The sequence below is a fragment of the Rhopilema esculentum genome, chromosome 4, assembly GCF_057945365.1.
Source record: "Rhopilema esculentum isolate cy_ngs chromosome 4, ASM5794536v1, whole genome shotgun sequence".
Classification (NCBI taxonomy): Eukaryota; Metazoa; Cnidaria; class Scyphozoa; order Rhizostomeae; family Rhizostomatidae; genus Rhopilema; species Rhopilema esculentum.
Window position 1 is genome coordinate 136,260 of NC_142818.1, and position 27,883 is coordinate 164,142.

The 27,883-nt window shown below is 35.6% G+C and overlaps 1 protein-coding gene across 1 annotated transcript in view; it reads left to right on the top strand.

The window, feature by feature from the left end:
• Positions 1-1,346: 1,346 nt before the first annotated feature.
• LOC135690504 (maestro heat-like repeat-containing protein family member 1) overlaps positions 1,347-27,883 on the top strand; it is a 29,596-nt gene continuing 3,059 nt past the window's right edge. The window contains exons 1-35 of the mRNA XM_065208070.2: positions 1,347-1,513; positions 2,333-2,478; positions 4,449-4,580; positions 6,097-6,259; positions 6,397-6,495; positions 6,993-7,144; positions 7,295-7,435; positions 8,705-8,797; positions 9,066-9,144; positions 9,768-9,881; positions 10,280-10,353; positions 10,912-11,031; positions 11,616-11,711; positions 12,122-12,266; positions 12,849-12,889; positions 13,040-13,181; positions 13,357-13,415; positions 16,495-16,602; positions 16,950-17,192; positions 17,341-17,423; positions 17,624-17,813; positions 18,786-18,862; positions 19,358-19,466; positions 20,435-20,542; positions 20,782-20,886; positions 21,187-21,322; positions 22,054-22,166; positions 22,428-22,580; positions 23,255-23,409; positions 24,055-24,220; positions 24,662-24,837; positions 25,874-26,011; positions 26,427-26,541; positions 27,112-27,258; positions 27,692-27,880. Coding sequence (XP_065064142.2) covers positions 1,474-1,513; positions 2,333-2,478; positions 4,449-4,580; positions 6,097-6,259; positions 6,397-6,495; positions 6,993-7,144; positions 7,295-7,435; positions 8,705-8,797; positions 9,066-9,144; positions 9,768-9,881; positions 10,280-10,353; positions 10,912-11,031; positions 11,616-11,711; positions 12,122-12,266; positions 12,849-12,889; positions 13,040-13,181; positions 13,357-13,415; positions 16,495-16,602; positions 16,950-17,192; positions 17,341-17,423; positions 17,624-17,813; positions 18,786-18,862; positions 19,358-19,466; positions 20,435-20,542; positions 20,782-20,886; positions 21,187-21,322; positions 22,054-22,166; positions 22,428-22,580; positions 23,255-23,409; positions 24,055-24,220; positions 24,662-24,837; positions 25,874-26,011; positions 26,427-26,541; positions 27,112-27,258; positions 27,692-27,880 — 4,347 coding nt within the window. The 5' untranslated portion in view covers positions 1,347-1,473. The remainder of the gene's footprint in view (positions 1,514-2,332; positions 2,479-4,448; positions 4,581-6,096; positions 6,260-6,396; positions 6,496-6,992; positions 7,145-7,294; positions 7,436-8,704; positions 8,798-9,065; positions 9,145-9,767; positions 9,882-10,279; positions 10,354-10,911; positions 11,032-11,615; positions 11,712-12,121; positions 12,267-12,848; positions 12,890-13,039; positions 13,182-13,356; positions 13,416-16,494; positions 16,603-16,949; positions 17,193-17,340; positions 17,424-17,623; positions 17,814-18,785; positions 18,863-19,357; positions 19,467-20,434; positions 20,543-20,781; positions 20,887-21,186; positions 21,323-22,053; positions 22,167-22,427; positions 22,581-23,254; positions 23,410-24,054; positions 24,221-24,661; positions 24,838-25,873; positions 26,012-26,426; positions 26,542-27,111; positions 27,259-27,691; positions 27,881-27,883) is intronic.

The window sequence follows — 27,883 nt, forward strand, 5'->3', positions numbered from 1 at the left end:
TCACACTGACAAAGGTAGCAGCTCTTGGCCACAACAGCTGCATATTGAAGAAAATAATAACATGAAAGCAAACGTTGGTCTACCAAATTTAGGGGGTTCACTCCCACGCTCCCTGGATTCGGTCCTGTTTCGAGAGCAGGAGACCATAATCATGTTAAGAGAGCTGTTAAGGCTACAAAAAACATTTCTGACTTTCCTATTTTTTGAAAGAAGTTATTTTGAAGGCATTTTTTAAATATGTCAGGCTATCTGGTATCGACTCGAAGGCAAAATGTCTCCCTCAAATTCATTTTAAATTAGGCTTCTAAAATTGCCTTGATTAAAGAGATTTTAGGTTTTGAAAATAAATATTTTACAATCATTACCACATAATTGTTAAGGTGCTTCCCTCGCTCAAAAAGAAATTCTATCTACTACAATCCTTGACAAAAGTCTTTGGAACAACCTGCAGCCAATTAATATTTTTGATGAAATAGCGGTTTCCAGCCGTATGATGCAGAAATATCCCCCTCCCCCCAAAATAATGTTGATTGAAAAGCCTATTGCTTACCCTACAATTCCGGACAAAAATGGTTGAGACTTTTCAAGGAAAGCTTATATTTTTACTTTCCTTTCAATAATAACTCCCCCCTCCCCCAATTCAATTTTGAATGCATGATTTTGCAGGAGAAATGATAGAACTACAAATTCAACATTGAATCGGGGGAAAGGGGGGATTTGAATTTATAGGGGCGAAATAAAGTAAAAAATTGCAGAAATTGCATTTTTTCTCAACAATTTTGTCCGGGATTGTAGCTGATGAAGTGGCATTGGATGAATTTCAAGCTTTGAAACTGTTGTTATTCAAATTTTTTTTAAGGGGAAGAGGGGGATGCTACTGACGTTAAGCGAAAATTTAGCTTACTGTACCAAGACTTTTGGCAAGGATTGTAGTTTAACAAACTTGTGTTTGTAACCGGAGAAAGCTTAGCAAGTTATTATACGTACTTCGCTAGAAAACTGGCTTTGAAATCCTTCAGTCCCACAGATTCACAAGGCTTGGCAACTATGAATGAAGTTCGTGTCTCCCTTTTTTCATGAGACATTTCAATTAAAACTTTTAAAATAGTGTATTTAGGTAATGATATGTGCTGTATAACAGACAAATCATAACTATTATTTTTCGACGACTATTTATTTTTTTCATAGTTGATTGATTTTATTTATTTATATTTAATTTTTCATGGTTGATTGGTTCTTTTTATTTTTATTTAAAGCATGGTTAAAGGACGTTGGTTGGTTTGTGTTTTACAGCCTCGAGTCCATAAATTCATTGCGATCTTCGATCCTCGTTTGCAAAGAGAACTTTGACTCCCTGTTTCCTGAAAAAGGAACTAAAGTGGAAGATCAAGTGACTGTCACAGACGATGTCCCTAAACTCTAGTGTTTCTGTGACAAAAGAGCGCTAATTTTTGCTGAAAACCCTTGTTCAAAATGGACAAGCTTGTCAGAAAGACTGGTGGCCAAATTGATGGTGAGATTTTGTTTTGTCTTTAAACGCCTCCACCCTAGCAGAGTAATTATTTACAACTGAGGGAGCCCTGCTGATACTTTAACGTACCTCTTAGAGCGACGATAACCTTGAGCAGTTTAGAAGAAATTTACAATAGCCTTTCGTGTTGAATATGCTTGATTGCGAATGAGTGCTAGTTTTCCAACTAGGTCAATCGCAATGTCACTTAACTTTATGCTTGTGAATTCAAAGATGGTGCTATTCTTGATAATATTTTGTTTGATTTGTGCACTAAAAATTCCTAACATTTTCTGAATGTCTAGTACTCGCTTCATATAGCAAGTTTCTTAAAGAAAAACGAGTTTATTGTGTTTATGACATGGTATAAAATTTGTTGCATGCATCTAATGGCTGATGTAATATGCACTATTATTCAATGACAGATGTACACTGGTGACTGGCCTTGATGACAAGAAGCAACCCTTATCAAATTTTACTATGTGACATTGCAATGTAATTTCTATTGCTATGTGATTTTGCTATGTCATTGCTATGTGATTTTGTTATGTCATATGAGTTTTGCCAGGAAAGCCCAACTCCCCCTTAAATTATTAATGATCAAACACACAACAATTTAACTATTAGCATCTGTGAAATTATTGAAATAATTGTTATTGCTTACATTGGACCTCCAGTTTACCAGATTAAAAAGAGGATTACCTGCCACAGCAATTATAGGCTCTGTATTGAAGTCATTTTAAAATGACAAAGAAAGTTATTAGATTACAAATTTGATATGACTGAAATAATAATTGTCATGATCGAAAAACTTTTTCCTAGAAATGGTAATTGCATTGATTGATGTTGCCCATGACAAGAAACAGGAAGTTAGAGATGATATCTCAAGGACTTTGGTTGAGCTTGGAAAACGACAGCCATTTTTGGTTCTCAGTTCTTGTAACTCATATTTGAATAAGCACCAAAGGGTTTGCATTTTGTTTCTACTTATTTACGGTGAATTAATCTGTTAAATTTGTTTGGGAGAAGTATTTATTTATTTTCAGTATATATCTTATACTTTTGTGGCTAAACAGACAAGGGATACATTTTTGTATCTCCTTGGTCAGTTTTCTTGTTTGTGTTTCTCTAAGATTTATGCATCCATTATTTTGTCCTACTCTGTGTTGTATTGGCTTTAAACCATTACATAGATAATGCCTTTGAAATGTGATTTTGAGGATGATTTACCACAACTTTTCAGTGCCCATATAATGGTCTTAGTTTTGCTTGGCATGCAAATCAAAAGGCCACAATATCTGTGGACAGAGTGAACAAGCTTGAGATAGGGATGCACATGGTTGGCCTTAAGTTTTTTATTTAAGTTGTATGATTGTATTGTCTTTTAACAGCAGACAGACCAAAAGTTTACCAACATCCTTTTGAATTCCTAGGTTTGTTGATACCATTTCATTAGGCTACAGGGGGCAGGAGTTAAACAGCCATGTAGCATTTTATATAACAAAGGAAAGGAATTCAGTACTGTAAGCCAGGCCTTTCCCGAAGTTGTGGGCTATAGCCTGCCCCCACGCAAACCCCACGCAAAAAAGTTTTGCAAGGGCTTCTTTCCGCCCACGCAGTTGTTTATAACAACTTTTCACTCTCTAATGTTTTAACTACTTACTGCTATATATCAGGGTTTTCATAAATAACATCCTGTCAAAGAGATATATGGTTTTTATAAATATCATTATAAAAAGGAAATTTTTGTTTCTTTTGACATCAAATGTTAACAAACTATAGTATTACCTGTTACAACTAGCAAAGGAATAGAAAATGGTTGTGTAGGATAGGAACAACAGATAGCGTAAAATAGCAAAAATGAGAATTGTTACACAACACTGTCAAGTACGAAATTTGTGTTACGAGTACACTCATTTTTTATAAGAAACATGCTATAAGAAATGATAACTGGGCAATCAGAAAAATATTAAAAAAGTCTCAGAAATAATTCGTTTTTGCTCTTTGACTCTTCAACAAGGTGAGAGGTAAGCGGTTGGGATTTGTCAAATATAGAATCAATCATTCACCCTTTCTGAACTCTCTTGTTACTTTCGATCAGATTTCTGCTTCCCTTTATGCTTTGAGGTTTATGTATATATTATTCGCCAACTTTTATCAGATATCTCTTTTGTCATTTTAAGGAGTAGTAATGCACACAAAACAACAGTCTTCTTAAGATAAATCATGTTTACAAGTAGACAGTAATATATTTTTTGGCTTGTATATACTCAAATATAAATAGATAAACAACAAATTCTGCAAGGGCTAAAAAGCCCACCCAGCCAATCCAGCAGGGGTCTTTTTTAGCCCGCATGCTTTTTATTCCCAGAAAGGCCTGCTGTAAGCATATTTTCCTTTGTTGGATTATTGAAAGACAAACATTTTAACATAATTGTGAGTAACAATGACAAGCCTTCTGCAGTAGGTGATGAATGAGGTCTAGTACCATGGTGTTCATGAAGAGCTTATTCATTGCCAAACATTCAAAGATGAATAGGGTCTGACAGCCAGATATTTGCTGTGGTGTGTTCTGCCACCCTTCCTTCTATTTGTTTTCATCATAAGTGAAACATGTTTGTGTCTTTATCATACCGTAGAAGTAAAATGATACTGTAGAAAAATATTTCCTTTATAGATGAGACTAGACTAGTACAACCAGTACCACTGCAAGCCTCCAGTGGTGCCTGTGTTGTTTTTAGTGTTAAAAATAGTCATGTAAGTTCCACACTTCAAAAATCAATGCTCATTTTCCATCTTGATGACTGACACATTTTAATTTTTTCCTTATATAATTAAAAAATGTCAGAAAGTTGTAGTTGTATTTGTGAGCAAGTTTAAGAACTTGATTTCCTAAGGTAAAAAGCCTGTTTTACTAATGTCTTTTTACTTTAACCAGCTGATACAAGGCCACCGGATTGTTCTGTTAGATGCAATGGCAAGAATCATAAGAGATACCTCTAACTGGGAAGACATTGATTTGACAAAAGAACTGATACATCTTGCTTCCTCTGAAATGACAAAAAGTAAGGTATGGAATCTATTGGTGTATCATTTGCTTGGCTGCTAGAATTTAAAAATGTGTTTGCTTATAACTGTGTGACAAAGTTTTATTATTTCTACCTAATATTACTTTTTATGATGATTCTGTTATGAGTAGACTGCAGAATATTGTTGGGTTAGGTTCATGTCATGTTCATGGAGAAATCTAACATTACTTTCCTCAACTTGTAGCAACCATTGGCATCCCCATTTATAGGAACATGTCTTGATGTTATATCAACTCTATTACTTGCTTCTGTTGAGTGTGCTGCTGTTTTTAGATCTAGTTTGAACATTCACAAAACATAGAGCCAGCAAGGGACAATGCTACATGACTGTTGCATCTTGATTCATTTACTGACTGACTTACATTACATGGCATATACACATACAACAACAGTAATGTTGATTAAGATACTGTGGAGACAATTTAAGGTGTGTATTAGAGAGGTACAATGAAAGAAATGATAACAGTTCCACAATAGTCACTACAAACTCTAATCCTCCTTTCTATTGTGCCGTTTCCCACTGTCTTCTAAGAAATAGTGCTTTGGTTGCCATAAACCTTTGATTGCCAGGAGCATGGAATTGAGAACCATTGATGACCTGAATGTTTTTTTAATTTGCAAGAAACCAAATTTCCAAATACTATTACAACTAAGATTAACATAGAAAGTAACAGTAGGCAACCAGAAGAAAACAATTGAGGAATTTCCCTGCTTCAAGCAATATCATATGTATTTGCAAATTAAACAATTGCAGGTAATTATTTTGGCAATCCAATAAAGAGTAAAGTGAAAAAACCTGCTCTCCCTTATTGTCTCAAAGTAAATCAATTTTTTGCCATTAATCTAAGTGCTGTACAGTGAGTTTACAGATGTTTCGCAGAGACTGGTTTTTCATGATATTGTGATTTCCAGGAGCACCAGTGATCCTGTTTCATGTTTATGTTTTTCAAAAAGATATATTGTAAAATGAAATTCAAAAGCTTATCATGTTCATTGGGAGAATCCGACAATCTGCTGTTAATGAAATAAGAGCTTTTATTTCTTGTAAATGTGGTTTATTCTTTATGTCTTACTTTATATTGAATTACGTTCCGTTAGTCCAGCGATTGTCATTCTGTCATACTATTTGTTAGGTTTAAATCATATCAAAGCAAATACTGAGGTCTTTATTTTTTATACTTCTTCTATCTGTTTTGCACATCCTGTCTCAAAGGATAGGCATCTCTCTTTTGAATGGTCAACTATACTTTGCTATCGTTCTTTGATGATTTCCGATCAGACTAAAGTTTTTTAATTATCTTACTGACACCCTGATTTTTCTTAGAAATGGAAAACATTACTTTCATAGACAGTAGAAAACAAAAAAATATGATTTCAATCACTTTTACATGTTACTTGAAGGCTTAGTTATAAATGTTATCTACAACTTAAGCAAAATCTTATGTTTTTGACAGTATATATTACAAATTTTAATTAAGAAATGTATATTCTTTCCAGGACCTACAACCAGAATGGCAGACAGCTGCATCAAAAGTTTTGGTTGCATTAGGGTCAAAAGCTAGCAATGACGTCATGGATGAGCTACTGCAAAAGATTGTCCCTGGCACTTTGCCGCATTATTTTGTTGTTCTCACTCTAGCAAACTTGGCAACCGAAAATGGTATGTTCTTTTTTAGCAATCATATATTTTCCCTTTGATAAACATGGCTCCATCTCTAATGCATGTTCTTGTCAGAATTAACGTATTAAGTTATTTTACGGATGTAACGTAACCTTATTTTTTTATTATGGTTTCAGTGTTTGGTGTTGTTCCATTCTTGAAAGATATTTTCAGTAGAATGCTTGCTATGCTTGGAATGGTGAAGCAGGACAACATGAGATGGGTCTTCTCTCATTGTAAGTTTTCAATGATTTATGATTCATGATGGTATTTCCCACCGCGGTTTGGTCAGCACTGCATCATTGGCGATTTCTCTGTTTTCTTCTAGTTTACCGAAGCTCGGCACAATCTTTCTTTTGCTGTTGCATATAATTTCCAGCGTTGCTTGACAGCTATCATTTAATCTGTAGTGTTTCTTATTAACTTAAGCCATTAGATGGTGCCTGATTAGGTTTTATTGGTAGATTTAGCTTAACTGCCAGCAACGAGAAAACTACTATGTCTCAATAGGAACTGCATTTGTGTTAGTTTGTATATAGATGATATGACGGCAATCAGTTTATATTTGTGAAATGGTGTTGGCTGTGAGGGCTCAATGCAAGTGATGGCTCAACTTTGGAAAGCTATAACTGCATTGCTAAATTTCATTGAAAACCGCCTGCTTTCCCGTGCTGCTAGCTCAATGTTCAATTGCAAATGTGTATTGTGATCATTTCATTTCCGCATTTTATAGGCATTGGATGTTTTAGTGAGGCAATTCTGGACTACTGTGCAAACATTGAAAATGCTCCATATCCGGACATAACGAAGGATCGATTCTTTGGAGAAATCTATTCTGCCTACGAGATCATGTTTAATGTCTGGCTTCAGTCCAAGGAACCGAAGGTACGAGAACATCCACTGTATTAAAAACGCAAATATTTTCAGAAAAGAGAAGTATGATTATAAAACGCCCGATGCATTGAAATTTAATCGTAATCTGTTGTGCCTCTTTAAAGGTATATACACTCATAAAAATTCAATGTCTGCTTTCAGATTCGCCTTGCAATTGTCGGTGCTTTGGGTCACATGAGTCATCTCATGGCAAAAGACAAACTTGAAGAGCAAGCACTACGACTTCTCCAAGGAATTACCGCGATGTATAAGAAAAATCAGGAGCATCATATCATCACTCAGGTGACATATTTAATTGGCTTCAAGTTTTTGTCATGGTTGATGCTCTTTCCTTTTGGTTTTGATACATCGCCACCAGACCGCCTTGCTCTGTCCACATCTTGCTTTTCTCGCCCACCTCTTGATATTGTTAGACAGTATGTTTTTCTGTTCATGTAACTATACCTGCTTGCAACATCAAGCAATTCGCATTGCATTTTATGTCTTTCATTCTTTTTTTTCCGAAAAAAGATTACTACTTCCGCCCCTTCCCCCTAAAACAATGTTGATAGTTTAGGCAAATATCAAAAGAAGGTACTTCCTAATTCCCTTTGCTTTTTTGTAGTAAACCAACCTTGTTCTGTGGGGTAGAGGGAATGGCTGAATTTGACCTTGCAAACTGACTTCAGTGTTCCAAGACTTTCGGCAGGAATTTGCAGCCTTTTGCTGCTCATGTTTCTCTTGTTGAATAGATTTTCTGCACTTCTATCAATGTTGTTATCGAAAATTGATCATGCGGCGATTACTTCCAACTTGAACCACTGCTGATAGCCTGACGTTAATATGCTGTGAGCCACGCTCATCTGTAAACACAGACACTCTGCTTGTTTATTTGATAACTAATAAGTTATGCATGCTGAATGATAATTTGGTTACAAACCCAAATTTCCACTGTTACTTTCTAACTCAGAATGATAGGGGACCTACCGAAATGTTCATCTTATAACACAACCGTTTATCTGAAATGTTGAGTCAACTCTAACCGTTGTGTCATTTGCATACAACCGTTTACGTCGGTACTTTGTCTTAGTATTCCGGAATGTCAAATCAATAACCTTATGTCAATGTCGAATCAATAACTTCCACGAGATGAAGTAACGCCTGTTGTTAACTTCATTCTTCTTTGGTTTTGGCTATTTATAGGGTGGATAATTCTCAGCAGATTGCACTTTGATTCCGGCATTAGAACTCCAAAAATATGCTAGTCAAATGTCATGCTTGCCCTTATTTCGGGATTAGGGAAAGGCAATTATTGGTGCACTGTGGCCAGGTTTTGATAGATCTTTTGAGAAGCTGTCATCTCGAAGCTGCATCTGAGCTTACTTTCGATAAATTGTTTCGCAAAGTATGGTGCTTTGAAAAACGTTTGCGATTGTAGAATTTGAAGTGCAAAATGACTGCGATTTCTTCATTGGAACATATGTTTTCTATTCAGCTTTTCTCTGTCCAGTATTTCTGTTTGCAATCCTGCAACTATTTTATGGTTTTTAAGGATCTTTTTATTTGTTTCAGAGCATGTGCATGGTTTTGGATGCAGCAACAGCAGATAATTCTCAAATCCTGCTTTCCTTCTTAGACAACTTGCTAAATGGAATCTACGCACACGTAATGCAGAAGCTTTAATTTATTACCGCTTATGTGTTTAACAGCAAACTTTGAGCCACTTAACAAAAGGCACAAAGTCAACAGTTTCTAATGATCTTTTACTATATTATACCTTTTTATCATTTGTATGCGAACGACAAGAAGTATGATATGCCTCTGTGATGGTCTTCAGTGAATTTCTGCAATGTCAACAAACTGTTCGTGGCTGATTCATGTTTTAAATTGGCTACTTCCAGGACTTTTTAATGAAATGTGCACTTTTTTCTAGGCCTGCAATGAACCAAACTACGCGGACATCCATACAGTAAAAAACTACAACGAGGTCTTAAGATGTTTTCAAGTCTTAAGTAAGATTCATTTTTGTTTAAGAAAGGAAAATTTTGGGCTTTGAAACAGCGCAGCAATTCTTCTTGGATTTCCATGTCACGACTTATTGAAGATTGAAATTTGAAAACAAATCTGAAAACCAAGTGTATGCCAGATAATTTAACAATTCTGTTCAGCTTTTATCAATTCTTACTTGTGTAGTACCATTCGTGTGTCGGTCGTTTAGTACCTGGATATATTCTTTTCATTCCATGCTATTCCTTCATGGTATTCCTTTTTTCCCACTTTCTTTAAACTCCCAAAACTTAAGGCAAAGGGCCTACCGTATTTACAGAGAGTTTTTCAGCGTTTGACCAATCAAGCAAATAAGTTGTTTTTAAGCTCAAAATCGTCCTTGTTTTTTATTCTTTCAGCTTAAATTAATGACTCAAATTGCACCTTACTTGCTTTACGATGGAGAAACCTGTTTTATGATACTTGCAGTAATCAGATTTAGTTCCAGCTTTTGAATCTTCAAAAAATTATGTTGTTTTTATACTAAGCGTTTTTGAATTTTGATGCACTTATTTTCTGAAACTTTTAAAACTGAATTCCGTTTCATAGACCACGTTTCGTTTCGTTTAACCCTAAATTATTTTTTTAGCAAAAGCATTTTCGGATCGTGTTGTTGGATTTTTACTGCAAAAGCTGGAATCTGGAAATGAGAAGTCGAAAGCAGCCACTTTGAATGTGATGAGGCATATTATTTATTCGGCCGGTAATTGTCACTCATAACTATTTTTTTTAATTTTCCATTTTTTTAATTTTTAATTTTAATTTTTAATTTAATTTTTAATTTTAATTGATGGTTTTTTATTTTTTGGGTGCTTACATTGGCTTTGCTTTTTAGTATCGTAAAATACTTCGGATATTGGAAATTAGACAGTTGTCGGATATTGCTGACACCGTTATTTATATATTCCCAATGTTGTTTTCTACGTATTTCATACTTTATTCCCGGATCAACGAATACATCAAACAGTTATATCGCTATCAAACTAATTTGTCTTCTGTTTTAACCTGCCGATTTGTGACTTTCGTGGCAGCGGGACTCTGGGTCCAACTGCAGTCGAAGGTTGTAGAGGCTCTGGTCTTATTTTAGTTACTCTATTTTAGACGAGCTTTTACAAAACAAGAGAGAAGTTATAATAAGTGGCTTAGGCGCAGTACTCAATGACAGCAGTGTAAAGGTATGTTCTCTAATTATCTGTTGTTTTTGAGATTTGCTAATGCTTTATAGTTGTTTATTGAACTTATTATTTCAACGAACGTTGTAGGACGTGACCTGTTCTAACTTTAATTCAGATTTTTAACCATTCCTAATTCAGATATACGATTCTAGAATATATCACATGTTTATCATTTTTAAAGAATGGCCAGCAAACAGGTAAGCAAAGATCTTGAAAGGGCATCAATGGCATTAGTCGCCTAGTGGGAACCAAGCTTAAAGGGCATCGATGGTTTACACCTTTCTGATTGTTATCGTGGGTTTTCATGTCTACAAATTATTTCAAGGTATTGGAAAGGCCTAGGTTGAAATGAACTATCGGCACAAATACGAAATTATCAAATTATGTAAGAGGCCTTTCCTTCTTTTCCAAAATAGTTCCCTTTTGTTATGCCATTGTAATTTTTAAGCTAGTCTGTCATGCATTTTCTGTTATGAGTTGATCAGTCCATGCGAGCCAAGCATGATTCTTTGTCTATTGAGTGTTGTACCTGAACACCCTTATCAAATATATTACTAGATACGGAAAGCTTTGGCTCAAGTCATAACGGCGATGGCTCATAATGGCTACCTTTCTCTGGAAGGAGGCGATCAGCTTGTAGAGTTCATAGCCCGGCAGTGCTCTTTGGCAGTTTCATCGGTATGTCATTGTGTATGTTTTGTGTTCAATTTTTATTACAATATTTTATTGCGTATCTGCATGCAGGATGTTTCTCAGGATTTTTGTATTTCGAAATGACCCCTTTGTATGATTCAGCAGCTAGAGGCATTTGATATGCATAAGTACAGTGAATCCAAAAATAACTTGTTCAGAGCACGTGCGTTTGAAAAGAATTTGAAACTACTCACGTGAAACCACTGTGCGCTGCTTGCTCTAGGGTTTCGCCGTTTTGCAGAAAGGCGGAAACTGTTCACGTGTTTTTCTCTGTGTGCAATTTGATTGGTCAAGAGCTGGGGGTCAAATGGCTGTAAGCCACTTTTACCTGTGTCAAATGCCTTTAAAGCATATTGAAATTGTACCATTCGATCTAGTCGAATTCTCTTAGAGGAATAGTGATAAATCGTACTATGAAAGACTCATTGCAAACCTGAATTAAACCTCGAAAAGTAAACTATGTCGCAGTTTTTCAAACAGATAGTCTGCTTGCTTTGTATGGTATCTTGTTTTGCAAATCGTGGCAGTCTTTTTACCCAAAGCATTACATTGAGTGTTTAATGCTTTAGGTTTCTGATGCAAAGTCATCCGATTTAAATGGACTGAAGTTGCTTTGCGAGAATATTCTGCATTTGTTGACAACGACTGTGGAAATCATGGAAGAGGTTTTTATATATCTTCTCTTTTTCACAAAACACATTTTGGTATCGATGAATGCTCGATTTGATATTTCATAAGAGTTTTCAAAGTTTTATGCGAGCGAAAGTAACCATGAAGTGCCAGCGCCATAGATATTTCTAAAACTAGTTTCAACTACAAAATTTGATATTAATTATGTAGCTGTATATAAGAATGTTTATATATGAAATGTGCAGTAAGTTTAAGATCTAATTAACTGATTCCGGAAATTTTATCTTTCTTTTGTGTTATATTAAGCTGGAAATTTTTTAAACAACATTTTAAGTTTGAATATTTTCAAGATTTTTAAGCATCATAAACATTCATTCTGTGATACATCCCTGATCAACTACCAACTTTGGTGAGATGACACGTCATCACTTCCTTTTCCTTGTAGGTTTTATGGCCTTACCTCTTACAATTGTTAGTGCCTGTACAGTACACAGAGGCCTCGGCCTGCCTTTGCAAAAGTCTTTCATTCTTAGCCACGAAGAAACGGGAGGAAGAGTCTGCAGATTATCAAATAGATTTCGCTCAGCAAGGTTTGCAGTCTCTTGTGAATTTAGCCGCTATTTCAGTTTCAGAGTAAGAATCACTGTGTGTGCGTCAATTTAGAAGTAATTTGTTCCACCCATATTTCTGTATTCTTTTAAAAGACCATTATTATCTATAGTAACTTAAATCTAGGAGCATAGTGAATTATATGTATATCCAAGACTGTTACTAGAGTTTCACAGTGTTATTTTTAAGTTCCAAATGAAACCATAGGCAAGAAATATTTTGAGATTTTTTAGAGAATTGACAACGCAAGTCTTTCATTTAAAACGATTGACAGCTTTTAAAGAAGACAACGCTAAGATAAATTGACGAATGCTTAAAATTTCATTTTGCAGTTCTATAGAATGTAAAATGTGTGTGCATTTTTAGTTTGCTTTTTCTATAGAAAAGAGCTATTGTGTGTTTAAGAGCACTTGTAACAAATATAAAACCGAGATGGATTGGCAATACAAGTAGCTGTTCTGTTCTGTTTTGCATGCATTCCATGTAGAAATTCATTGTTTTCGAGCTGATGCAGCTGATATGCTTGCTATAATACCTAATTAGCATTCGATTATCCTTTGCAGTCAACATCCCAAGACCGCCTGCCATAATAGCAAGGCTAATAGTAAGTTGGTTTTGCAATATTTTACTTAGACTACATTTTTCAGGTTGACCGTACAGATACATTCATACTACACTTTTTACCTAAAACTGTGTTGTGTGATGCGTTTTCTGCCACCTATGTTTTTATCAATGACAAGCATATCTGTTTTAGGTGCTTGCAGGCTATCCACACAACGGCAATGGTCGCGGAGCGCCCATTCTAAAGTTGCTGCAAGCAATGTCATTAAATCTTCACCCTGCCATTGTTGAAATGTGGGACACTGTGATACCGAAGTTATTTCAATATCTTGAAGGTAACTGCGCTTTCCTTTCAACTGATTTTGGTCATAGCACTGTACGATTTCGCTAGTTACACAGAACTGATCTCCTTACAGTCAGACAGTATTGAAAGCCGTAACTATGTCGCCATAGTAAAAATCATTTTAATTATATTATTGCCTTGGCAAATATCTGTGTTTCGTGTTTTAGAAAATTCCACGGAAATGGATAACTGGAATCAGAAGGCTTGGGAAGATCTCATTTTGAAGGTAGTTACAAATCTTTTGTACTTTTTATTTTGTTATGGCTAATATCTTTGGAGATATCCCTCGACAACGGATAATGAAATTACAAAATAAATCTCATCATGCGGTCTTGCAGATCTTAACAAATTCAAAAAGAGTAGAAAATCTGTCTACCAATCAGCTAAAACTTGATAAGATGAAAGGAAATACCCAAGATTATGTAAGATATGAAATTGAAATACATTGAAAATGTAAAGGACATTAATTAAGAGAATGAAAAGAGTTTTTCAGAGATTCTAGAGATGTTTATTGACCATGCTAATAACCCAGAGATTTCTAAAAATGGAGAACAATTAGGAAAGATAACGAAGAAAGTAAATATTATCATGGAAATGATCCCAGTCAAAACCGTAACAAAAACTAGCAGACCCATAAATGTTGTCTGTATTTCTGTTGCAAAGGACCTAGGACTAATAAAGCAAAGAACTAGCAAGGGAGGCAACCTTAGGGAAAAGAAAGCTTGAAAGGGATATTGAGATGTTAAAAAAGGATGTAAATTTTCTGGAAAGGAATGGAAAAAATCCATTAAAAAAGGAGAAACAATTTTATGGCTGTTTAAAAGGCTGCCCAATCAATGCCGCTTGCTTGTTGTAAATATTACTAATAGTGTCCTTTGTGAAAATGAACTCCTCCAGTCTACACTGTAGTGGCATTTTCATTTTTATGTAGATAGATTCTAAAGCTGCTCGATAGAATGGCGACCGGGCTCTACCAATAATCTCAATCATGCTCCTATGATAATCGTTTACACAACCTGGGTTATCTTGTAAACGCTGTCCGATGACAGAGCCAAATATTTTAGCCTTCTGGATCTGCAAGACCAAGAAGGCTGTTCTCTTAGGGGGAGAATTTTGTTTCCAAGATTGGAGGAGGCATGCTGTTTTTCTATCCCCAGTCTCTGGGTTGTGCGTCCTACGTAGCCAGAATCACACTGGCACGTAATTTCATAAACAACATAACTCTTTTGAAAGAGAAGGAATGCAATCCTTTGAATGGATGGAAAGGCTCTCCTTGTACTGTTAACAGTACGAGGACTTACAGTAGAGAAATATTTTGTAATGGCCTGTTGAATCTGACTTTCAATTCGCAAGGAAATAATGCCGATTCATTGTAGTTGTAGAGAAACTTGGTACTCTTGTGAACTAAATTTTTCTGTGGCTGAAGACTTGCGACTTTCTCCTTAACTCATGTAGCAATACCATCTTCTGGGTATCCGTTTTCCAGAAAGATCCTTTTTAGTTGGTCAAGTTCTGAGTCGAGTTTTGACTTTAGTGTCTACTGAAGCAGAGGTTGATTGCAAAAGCTACAAAAATCAAAAGGTGTGAATAATGGGTAGCACAGTACAGACAGAATGTATCTTTGTTAACAATAATTGAAGGGATTCTATCAGGAACTGTATGGCCTTGAAGATGTCATACCTGATGACCAGAAAAGCCAATCTTTCTGGAAAAAAGGTTTGAATGTATGGAATAAATACAATTAAAGTTCTAAATGGTTAAATAATATCGATGAAGAACAGTAGTTGACTTGGTCGTAACATTTGAAATGAAAGAAGTCCACTGTAGAAAGAAGGCAGCCTGGCAAGTACCAGCTAGGGACGTAGTTCAAGGCTTTTGATTGAAATGATTGAGTGCCGTGCATGGGAACATGAATAAGAAGATCTTGAATGGTGACGAAATGTTTTGAATTTGGCTAGCTTTTTCAAACAAAGGGAATGCAGTGGAAAATTTCTGATCAATTTCATGCCTCCCCTTAATATAGAAGATCATGACAGATGTCATTGCTGTGATCGAGTGTAAATGCAAAGAGGAGAACAATATCTTACCTTAATGGTGTAGATGGGGAGCAAAAGGACTAAGAACCAACTGCTAGTTGAAAATGCGATACTTAAAGATAGCTAAAGGAGACGCACCAAACTCGCCATGGCATGGATTGATTGATGAAGCATATGACAAAGTTAGGGTTAGCTGATTGAAATTGATCAACTGAAGCAGAAGCAATGGAATGTTAGGCTTAATTTGAAAATGGTTTTGAGGCAAAGTTAAATGGAAAAGATAATATCATAGTTATTAATGCATGGGAAGTTGCCGTCTCATGGTACTGCGTTAGGCCCATTGGGTGGGGGATTGACGATTTAAAGACTATTGGAAAGTCTTTCCGTGAAAATTGCACGGAAAAGCGGAAACATGTCATATTAAAGTAGTTTCCGTCCGACACTCCTCAGAGTATATTGTACGTCGGATAATGTTCAACGGTAAACAGAAAATTCATATGGAGATGGGGATCGAAAGTAGCATGAGAGAAAGAAAATCGTTTGATTGGTTCTTTTTTTGCCTTACCACAGCCACTTATATCTCACCTATTTGAAGAGTCTGATTTTCCATGCTATTTCCAAATTTTGTGGTACCAAAGGTTTACAATTGGAAAGACAAAGACTCTTACGAAAGACAGCCCGATCCGGAACAACAAGGATTCTACGAAAAGCATTGAAAAATTGAGAAAAGAGAAAAACCAAATTGGCATTTTGCTATTTGATTTGGCTTGCTTCTCTGTTGTAACGTCGGCATAACATGTGCCTGAGTGCCGTTACTTGCATAATGATGATCTTCCTCCTTTTTTCAAAATCACGATCTTTTTAGTAGGGTTTCATAAAGAGCCTCAACATTTGGTATAAAAACCATTTTTTGCTTTCATGACTACATTAGGTTGACTTTTGCAACGTGATTAGTTTTAGAACTGGCTGCTTCAAAGCAGCGTTGCCTAAAGCTTTTTCTTCAAAACTAGGTTTATTCACTTCGCTTCCAAGTTGCAGCTTTAAAGAGGTAAACAGAAAAAGCTTAAGTCAGTTTTAAATCAAGACTCTGCTTTTTATATTATTATTAAGTCACTTGAAATGGTGCCAAGGCTTTGAAAATTATTTAGGTATAAAACATTGAAAAAATATTAAACGTATTAGAGTTGTTTGTTTTTTTGCAATGGTTTATTGACATCTCTTTGTCTAGTTGATTAAAGTGTTTTCATTTTTTCAAAATGCTGAATCTAGCTTTTGTCGAAGACGTTGAGTGAAATTGAAGCTGAAGACTGGAACCTAAGCTTCGGACGGTTTCTTGGTGAACAGATAGCTCTTTATCAAAATTACCCGGAAGAAAAGGTAAAATCCAAGATGTTATTTTTGTCAAATTGAGCAAATACAATTTTAAATTGGTTTTGGTTTTTGTTTTTGAGAAATTATTATTAAACGACTACTTCAATATTTCAAATAGAATTTTGCATCTTCATGCTGGTGTTTCTCTAGACTGCTTAGAAAGTAATGTGATAAGATGAATGACATTGAAATCTTATTTGAAAGCCCCGAGAATCTTCGGTTTCTGCTTTTGAAAACGAAGTTCGAAAAGCAACAGATGCATTAAAGAAGAACTAAATTGATTGTCTTGCACTGTTTGTCAGTAGATATACGATATTCTAGTCTTATCATTTATCTGATTTGCTTCTTCCCAGGGGTTTCTCTACAAATGCATTGGCGTTGTACTAAGGAAAACAAACACGGCCGATTTTGTTCGCGAACACTTGAATCTCATCTTTGCTACTGTTGATCACTCAAGCCAGATCGAAAGGGAAGGCTGTGCAATGGCACTTGGCTTTTGTGCTGCCTCGCATCTTGATCAGTGCCTCGTAAAGTTGGAAGAAATTACCAAAACTGATATGGTTAGAAAGTCTACTGGTTTTATGGGATTCATGAAGGTATTTCTATTGTTCACATTTTAAATTTGGTATGAAGGCATCTTTGGGTGCTTTAAACGACCTATTAGACGCTGTTAGACAGCTGAAAAGTATAAAGAAAACTTCATAATGTCTGTTTCTGAAGATTTTGTGCGCACCATTTTTTTAGGACAAGACGGAAGCCGACGTGGGGCGCATCAAATGTACGGTTGCTCTTTCCTATGGTTATGTCATATACTATGGACCAACTGGGTGAGTTTTCTCTTTCTGTTTATGACAATACTTTTCAAGCTTTGCTGCTAATATCTTGATTCATTGATGCAAAGAACTTTAAGTAAATATACTACTATTCTCTATCCCTCTTATTATCTCGGTGTTCGCTTTCTCATCTATATTGTTTCCTTTCTTGCCAATACCTTTGATCTCAATTGCCACTAATTTCTCGATTTCAGCCTTATTACATCCCGCCTTGAAACGAGTGTCCTCCGTGTTTTGAGTCCATATTTTACGTCTGCAAAAGATCCCAGAGTCAAGCAAAACTTAGTGAAAGCTGCCTCGCTGTTTGGGAAAGCATTGAGCCCAGACCACTTGAATACGCATTACGTCTTTGCTAAGAGAGATTCGATGATCAAGTTTATACAGGTAGGCCTAGTTGTATTTAGTTTTGTGTTTATCTTGATGTAAAAGAACTGATAAAGACATTTTGCCTTCAAAATTACTCACAAGAACAGAATGAAATTTAAAAGGGCAATGGCCATGGTGTTTGTGAGAGTTACAATCTAAAAGAGCATTATCAGCCGCGTAGTGATTTTGCCAGAGACTTTATCGACTTCGTAATAAGACTGGCGCAGCAAACCTGCCTTTAAACTTTCGGCATGTCTAGGTTTTCTGTTCAATTCCTTTGACTTGATGAGAGAGAAATAAAATATGTTTATGTGAAGCTCGTTTTGATAATAACACACATAGGTGGCAGCTTTGACCATGAATCAACTTTTTTATATAATGATAAATATGAAAATTTGAATCACGAAGTTAACTGTATCCCAAGCAATTTCGGTTACATTCCAAAAATTTTTATTCATTTTAAGACACTTTAATACCAGGAACTATCGAAGTCTTTTTTTAGCCCTATATTACCTTTAATTTGAATTCTGGCTTTCTTCTTTCATGTTTCTATTTTTTTCGTCACTCAATTACATTACCAATTAAGATCTGACTGCAATAAAGTTTTACTGAAATTTTGCCAACTCTTTGTGTCATTGTGAAGGTTTTTTATCTTTCTACGTATACGGTGCTGCAATCTTCTTCATGATTGCTAAAAAATAACATTCCTGTTGCTTGTATGAAGTGTATTTCTTCTATATTTCATATTCAAAAATCTAGCAATGATTCTTGAGATTTTTGGAATATTTCTATCTGCATTTCAAAACGTGGCCTTGTCTTAGCTGGACTTTAAAGTTTAGAAATCATGAAAAAAGTGCCTGTTCTCGGATATTTTCTCGAATGCTGTCCCCAGCTTGTATTAGAATAATGACAGATCCTTAAGATTCATCATTTTCAATGTTTTTCACCGAAACTTTCTATTGGAAATGATTTTCTTGTTTTTGTTTGCAGGGATTTTTGTTGGTAGAACCAAGATCTTCGAATTCAGAATTGCGTCCTCTGGCCATCGAAGCCATAACAAATCTAGTGTATCCTTGTCCAATTCTTATTGTTTTTCTAATGTTTGGCGAAAAGACGGGGCTTAAGTTTCCATGAAATCAGACCTTTTTGCATATTTTTTTTCTTTGAACTTCGTAAGGCTGAGTAAAAAAAATTCCAATGGACTGATACGATAAAGAGAAGCAAAGAAGCTTCTTTAGTCAGACAAAAATCTACAAACAGGGTTTAACTGTGACCGAAAATCGGTCAAGACATCAACAAACAGGGTTTTACTGGAACCGAAAATCGGTCAAGACATTCACAAACAGGGTTTCAGTGTAACAGTAAGTCGGACGGGACAGCCACCAACCGGGTTTGACGGTAACCGTAAGTTAGTCAAGACATTCACAAACAGGGATCAACTGTTACTTTTAGTCAGACGAGACACCACAAGCAAAGTTTAACTTTAACCGTAAGTTAAACAAGGCACCCACAAGGAGTCATTTGCATCAAGTTGCATTAAAATTTCTTAACTTTATTACCAGTATTTTAGATCCCAAGCTACCAGAGCAAGAAGTACAGGAACTGATCAAAATTTGTTCGGACAGTGTGTTCCCGGCACTGGAAAACCTTGATCCTGACGTTGATCTTAGTGTATGTTGCTTTGTAAAAGCAGTACTATTTCTACCATTTCTGTGTTTCTTTCAGGTGAAGACGTATTGCGGTAGAGTTCACATATAAGTATAATTTAGCATATAAGCATAGTAGAGGGCAACTTTTATTGTCGCTTTTTTAACTAATGTCAGCAAAAATCTCAAACAAAAAATTGTCCTTACTTTTATGTTTAGTGTTGCCAGATTTGCGCAAAATCAAATTAGTGTTTTTCTAAGGAGCGTTTATTTTGTTATATTGCTGCGACGTCTGGTATGAAGGTCTGCAAAAGATTTTATTTTTATATTGCTTCTATTTCATAAGTTTAATTATAAACCTAGTTTTCCTTTAAAACGCCAGGATACCAAGGAATTTCAAAATTTACACAATATTAGTTGTCTTATATAACTTGTGAAATCGCAAAGCCGTTGTGCTTTGATATTTTCCACTTTTGTCTATAAAAACCCTTATTAACATTCAATTTACTGAGAATCCCTTGAAAGCATTTGACAGCACCAGTAAGGTTTTTTGTTCAAGGAAACTGTTTATTTTCATTTAATATTTGCTGCTTTTCATATATTTATTTCCATGAAAAGGTAGTTATTTTAGAGGAACAGATGGGGCCTTTTATCTTCAATCTTCGGTTTTGTCTTTACCAGTATAAACGAGCAGAGGTTATGTATAATGAGATAACTTCTTCGCCAATCATGATTTTTTCAACATTGCCAGTAGCCAATCTTTGATCGAGTTGGCATGTCCCTCTTTCTTACTAGCCTATGTTGGTTCGCCTGTGGACATACGATATGTAGCCATGGATATTTCGCGTAATATCGTTTACTTTTCAGTGATTTTGACGCTAATGCTTTTAATTATTCACTTTCAACAGTACTCTGAGTATATTCTTGAGTTTGTGGTACCTTAAAGTTTTTAATGTTTTAAAGATTTGGTTATTTAGTTTTTGCATTTTGCAGGAAAAAACGAATAATACCTTTTCTAAATCGCTGGAAAATATAAATGAGCTGATGACACAGATATCTGCTAAAGATGGTACACCTGAAGGATTAAAGTCTCTTGTAAAGGTTTGTCAATAAAGGTTACGTTAGGCATGCCGTAAGTAATCAAGTATCATAGCCTAATTTTTCTTTTTTTGTATCCAGGAGATGTTCTAATATAATGTGTGATTTGATAAAGCTAGGTTAGCAGCTGCCTAACCCCATAACAAAGTTGAAATGCACTTACCAACTACTGTATCCTAAATAACAAATAATTATCGTTCACATCCTGTTCAGGGGTTTTGACGTCAATTTTTCCATTTCAGCATCTCGAGCCGTTTCTTTGCTCATGTCACAACCATGAACGAAAAGGAGCCATTCAAACCGTAAAGGCGATTTTGGATCACTTTATGGAATCCGTAACAGCAACCGTATGTGCTTAGTTCTTTTTTTAACAGGCTTTTAACTTTTTAGTTAGACCATGTAAAGGCTTCGATTGAGGTTGTATCATTGAATTAGACAAGGCTGCGTCACGCACTTACGGAGCATTTATCATAAACACTTGCCTCACATCAGGTGAGATGTTCTGGAAGTTCTTCACTTTTGAAAAGAAAACAACGACAACCACCGTAGCATTTATCAAACAGGACCTAAGAAATCTGCCCTTTATTTACGTATTGTTCTTTTGTGGACCTCCTTGATTTTGAATCTAATTCCTTTCATGTGTACAGGAAGAGGACCAGTTTTCACAGCTTGGCCTGTTGCTGGGCAAAGTCTTACCACGTTGTACAGACCCCTTGGTTTCTGTTAGAAAAGATAGTATCGACTGCATTCACATCCTATTGAACATCAATGATCGTTATCAAGGTATGCCACTTCGTCATGAACTCTACAAATCGTTTGCCCGATGAACTACAGGTTAATGTGAATACTTACACTTTGTGCAGCTGTCATATTTTACTATAGGGACTGCGAGAAGTATGTCCTCTCTCGATATTATGTCGTCTCCACATATCCGGTTTGAGACAGACAAGACGGTTAATAAAAACATAATATCTAGAACAATAATATAAATATGCATAGTAAAGAGCTGCCTGCAGACCATAATGAGTTATGGTTTCTTAACGAAGTTCATTAGAAACAAATTAAATATTTTTTTCAGTAAAGTTTAGTTTTTTTTAAATCCTCAAATAATTTATGTCTATTTAAATGTTGTCACCACTATATGAACTAGTTACAATAGCTAGTTCCTATCAAAGTGAACTGTCTCTGTTAAGCTATGTACATTTGTCGTATGCTGCACATATAATGCCTGCCAAAAGTACTTAGAACACCCAGCAATTTACGTTGTATTTGATATCTTCCATTTCTTTCATGAAAAAATTGCCCCCTTCCCCCCCCCTAAAACAATGTTGACGATTTAGAGAAATATCATAAAAGAAGCGCAAAAGAAAGTGCTTCCTAAAATCCTAACCCGTTTGATAGTAAACCAACATTGTTCTGTAGGGGAGAGGGGGATGATTGGTTTTAACCTTGGAAATTGATGTCATTGTTCCAAGACTTTTGGCAGGCATTGTACCTCAAACCTTGAATTTTAGGCATACCTGCAGATGTGAGCGACGAAAGATTGAAAAACCTTTCAGCATTGAAGGAAAACGTATCCAGTAGTGAAGCTTCTGACCTTTTCAATGTCGTGAATGAGCTAGCTACGGTACGTTACAATTTGAAGTAGTTACTTTAGTATGCTTATCGAGGCTATTGTTTTACAGTTTACAAGCTGCTCTTAACATTATATCTTCTGATTTAGTTGATATTTTATTTCATTGAACCTACAGCTAGTCGAGCTGTCGTTGCTTTTAATCTGTAACTGGCTGGCTATTTGACAAATTAAAAGTGGTGCAAAATCTTTCTTGTCACTCTAACTGCCATACCTTACCTTCATTTTCTCTGAGTTCATATCTCTCACTTCTAGGTCTTAAGCAAGAAGACCCCGGATCGCCAGTTAAAACACCTCATATACTCACTACTAGATGGCTTGACTGACAAGCATGCGCAGAGCTCAAATGGTGCATGTGCCATATTGAACTGCATTTTAAAACACAGGGGGGCTGAACTGTATTCTGAAGTAGGTATATTTATTAGCATTGGTCCAATTATTATCACCAATAGTACTAATATCAGTGTTTTGATTCAACTAGGCTGTATGTGTTTTAAACTCTCCATTGATAGTATTCATGGGAAGTGCTTAATATATCGTATGCAATGTAACAACGATTTTTATACTGCCTTTTTGAAAAGGGAGTTAAGACTCAAAACTGTTCACGAAACTTGCATACTTTGAGACAAGCCTTATATTAAGGTCAAGAAGACATTTCTGTAGCCCATGATAAAAAAGAGACTTTTTAGCTTTGATGTAGGCACCAATGACCTTACGAGATATTCCTTATTTTTCGTTTTATTCTAATAATCCCTTCAATCAACTGAATTTGTCAAATTTGTTGTAATCAATAACCTGCTCTAATCTGTAATTTTGCAAGCTTCCTGTCTAGATTATGTGGGAAAAATCTAGATTATGCGGGACAGTTCTAGATTGTTAGGGACAGGTCTATATTATGCACGACAAGTCTAGATTATGAGGGACAATTCTAGATTATGAAAGAAAAGTCTAGATTACGAGGGACAAGTCTAGATTACGAGGAACTATCATTATTGACTTTTCAGTCTTGAACTTATCAAGGTTTTTGAAAAATTTTGATTCTTTTCATGTGATTTTGATCAATTTTTATTAAATCCTGACAGATTACGAAGCTCATAACAGAAATACACAATAAATTATTATCAGTGTCTTTTCCTGCAACAATAACTGGAACGATTGTAGCAATGCGAACTTTGGCCTCACATCATTTGATAGTTGTTTTAACAGCAATCCTTGGCTTCCCGTTGCCTTTTTCCTCGTAAGTTGCTCCGTACCTTGTTTTTAAAGTCTAAACTTCGTAGTCTAAACTCTTTTTACTAATATTGAATTCTATCTGAAGCCTTGAATTTTTTAATTTGTTGACAGCTTTTGAATAATACAGCTGATAGTTGAAACACCATAGTATCCTATTGATCGCGATGGGTTTCGTTTCTAATTCATTCAATCTAGTGTTTCTAAAAGTAACTCTCTTTGATTTTAGAAATGCTATAAACTTTTAAAGCCAGCAAATCGTTTCTATCAATTGAGGATGTCGAAAGTTATTAATTTATTTAAAAATAGATCACAAACAAGATCAGAATTCCTGCCAGAGTTCCACTTGCAAATCCACTTGTTTTCTGAACCTGATCTAACAAGCCAACCATTAACTCATAATTCTCCTCTACATTCGTTTATCTTTCTATTTCAGGAAATTTTGTGTTTTTTTGCTAAAAATTCTTTTTCTAAATTTCTTTTGTACGGCGATAAAGAGATATATTCCATAGAATACTTTTTCATAGCTTGCAGGACTTTGAGTAAAGAAGCTTGGAAACTTTAACATTGTAGACATAAATATGCACAATCTTTTGTAACATAGTTTTAAACAATAGCATAAAAGATGGCATACTTGTGTCATTCATTTCAGGATAACTAAAGAGTTTTGGCAGACATTAGCAAAGGACAAGGACTTAACTCAAGACACTTTTGACCATCTTTTGGACATTTTGAGTCGATCACCTCCGTTCACGGAAAAGGAAGATGCCAGAGATAAGAAGAGCTCGATCAGGACTGCAACAGTGCTACCCATAGCGGTGAGAAGAGTCAATTCTCTTTAAAGAAGGCAAATCTCTGTATTTGAATACAGATATTAATACTCTATATCAATTAATTTCTCTACTTATAATCAAATACTTATTCTTTCAACACAAGTTTTTGTCATACTAAACGCTTTCTATTGTTCATTTTTTAATAGTTATCATACGTGTTAATTGATGTAGATGATACCTGGAAATCTACTTAAATTTTTTTCTACTTTAATAGAAATCTAGTATTTCTACTGCTATGTTTTTCGCAAGAACGTAAGTTTATTTCAATATCAGCCGAGCAAATATGGTTTCCGATTTCAATCTACGCAACTACGGGATGGAAAAGAAAGAAAGTAATATTTTTGCAATCTAGTAACTGATGGATTAACGGATTCAAAGAAGGTTAATCACGAAGAGGTTTTTATCTATGCCTGATTGTTTTCATAGGTAACCTGCGCTCTTACTGAGATCTTTCGCGTTCCGGAGACTGAAGAACTGGTCGCCACGCTTTTCCCGAAGCTATTTTCTGCAATTTTGCTCCGAATGGGTTCATGTCTCAACGTTAAACCTCCATTGCCAGATCAGAAGAAGTCACAAAAGCAGGTTCAACTGCAACCATTGAGGTGTGCCTTAGTTATGTTATTCGTTCTTTTTGTTTCCAATTCCGTTTAGTTGAGAAATTCGTTTATATCTTTAAAATTTAATTGGTCCTATTTTTAACAGAATTGCGTGTACCAACATGTGTAGAAGTTTGTGTTAACAAAGCATCTGTTTTCGTCACAAGCATTCAACTTACGCCTCTTTTTGAAAAAAATTTCAAATTCCTATGTACGAAATTTTTTATTCAGATTCAGATTGAGAGCAAGTATTTTGGTCTAATCGGAAGTTTTCATTATTTTATTGCTCACGATATCGATGTTATGACGACAAAAGGATTTGATTGTGATTGGGTACCGTGAAGCGGTTTGACCGTGAAGGAGGTAAAGTTTCACCGGAACGATTTTTGCGGTCAAATCCTTAACAACTTCCTTTCTATGTAAAATCTAAAATACCAGCACAAACAATGTGAAAAATTGTATCCAGCCCGAAATTATGGTGATAAAACAAAATCTGAGCTTGAAAAAGTGGTGTAATGGAGTTTAGAGAAAATTCCAAAACGAGGCCGCTAGAAACGCTAGTCGAATTGGTCATGAATTGATGTATGAGCGAGCAATTGGAGAGAAAAAGCTGCAACCAGAATGCAGCTACTAGACATCCAACTTTTGCTAACTACAGTGTAGAATTGAGCAAACAAAGTTTCCAATCTCATGTGAATGTAACAAAGTTATCAAGCATGCAATGATGTTCTACATTAGACCAATGATGGAAAAATGATTGAATAAAGTCGGTCTTAGACAATATCATCTTTGCAAGTCTCGCATTCTTAGAAATTATCATATCTCCCATTACATTGCTTGATAATGCCGGTATCTCTTTCAATGCTTTTGTGGAGCATAAAACCAAGGTATGGAAGCACGTTTAATGCACTTGCTGATATAATACCTACTGCAGAAAGTCAAGAGTAGATTTTGTATTGAAACTGGTTTAAGGAAAGGTTTTCCCTAAGAAAATCAACATTTAATCACGTGTTAATTGTTCTTTTTTATTCAATGTTGATAGTTTAGCCACAGAATGTTGCAAGGAATTTCTCGCACGGAGTGAGTTCGAGAAACTGCTTTCACATATTGAAGAAATGAATGGCTGGAAAATGTTAGAAGAAGAAAAGACCTTCGCTACTGGCCTGGAGATTGTTGTCAGGTAGATCATGACGTATAATCGCACAATAGGAGTCATAATTAGTTTTTTTTCCGTTTGTAATATCATTAAGGCTATTGCCTAATAGTATGGAAAGATAGTATGGGAATAAGACTAGAGGAATTTTTAATAACTAGTGCTTCTAAATGTTGCTTTTGTCGGAAAGCTAGCACTGCAGCACCAGTCCAAAACTGTCTTCTTTTCGCCTTATTGTGCTATTCAGTCTCTGTAACAACCTCGAGCAACAATCTGTAATAATCATTTATAAAGCATGATCACCAGGTTTTTTTAGAATAATCTAGCAAATGCTCCAACTTGCCCTGACTTTCATAGTTGTACAAACGGAAGTGGGCTAAGGGCTAAATTCATGCCGTGTGAGTGATGGTTTCTCTTTGTGATCACCTGCTCGCTTCCATAGGGGTTTGTGCGACGTTGCTTCAAAGCACATCAGTGATATTGTCACATGCCTGTTGCAAGCACTTCAAAGCACATACGACACTCAACGAGTTGTGGCTGCTGGCTTATTTGCAGAGGTCAGTTTTGTTTTGATCTGCCTTCTTCGTTCTATGCTAATTTATTCCATGCTTAAAGAATGCCTGATTCTATAAATCTGAATCAAAAAAGTTGGTCTTCTTGGACTGATTGAATTTCACAAGAAATGATAAAATTTTCAGTAGCAAACCGAAAAATGCTCTGCTTGAAAGCTGTCATATGGGTGTTAGATGATAACTGAAACTCTGTTGGGAATCACTTTTATCCTTGAAAGACACCTGTGAGAGACAAACGAGTTAAATGTTTTTCGGCAACTCTGTGCTATTGTGCATTTAATTGTGATTTGTCCGTGAATTTTCGGCATTGTTTAGAGTTTAAACACTGTACCCTTTAGTACGGAAAGTTCTTCTAGACCTAACGATAGATGATCAGAATGAAGAAGCAAAACAATTTATTAGGTAATCAGTGCTTATTGCTGTAAATCATGAAAAGAAATCAAAGTTAGACATCGGAAAGCTTTCAGCCTTACTTTTATAATGCTTCATTCTTTATGTTTTAAAATGCTACCATTTGACCTTATGACATCTTGACAATTTGCTATTACCTCACAGTTAATCAATCAGCGATGTCGCGGTGATCTGCAGCTGGTAGAACTCTTAATCAATAGTATGTTATCGAAGCTTGTCGATCCTTGCCATCTGGTGAGAAAGCTTTGCATTAAAGGACTGGGCAATGTATCTAGTGTTGGTGGTCAAAAAGTAAGTTTCAAACACTGCACGTAAGCCCCTCCTTTCTAGATTCTTTGGTAGATAATTATGAGTGTTACCATTGATATTAAAGAAAGCGTTTTCTGTAAATAAATTTTCTGCCTAATGCCTGACAGCTTTAAACGTTGTTCTTATCCATTGCCAAGCTGCTCTGAAAGTTTATGTCTACTGCTAGGAAGCTGTGAATTGTCTTCTTATAAAATACCAAACATCTTTAACCTTATCCTTGTCTCTAATTCCTTTGTTTATCTTTCTGTTTCTGTGCCAGAAGTCAGTGTTATGACGGAGTTTACACATGCTGCTTAGATTGTAAAATTTATCTCTGTTATTCTCAGTTCTGTCATCCTTAACTAAGCTCTAGTATCGTTGACCATTTAATTGCAGACTTTGAAGACTAACAGCTATGTGCTCTTTTTTTTATCAGTTGCAGACTTACTCAACAACCATCCTGTCCGCGATGATGGCTGGCATGGATGACAAAGAAGATCCTGAAAATACCATAACCTTAGAAGCAATGTCTGGCTTATCGCGGATTTTGGCGCAACTCGATGAAACTAGTGTCCGGCAAATTCTTATCAATATTTGCTTGAGAATTAGACCTTGCTTTGAAAAGGTA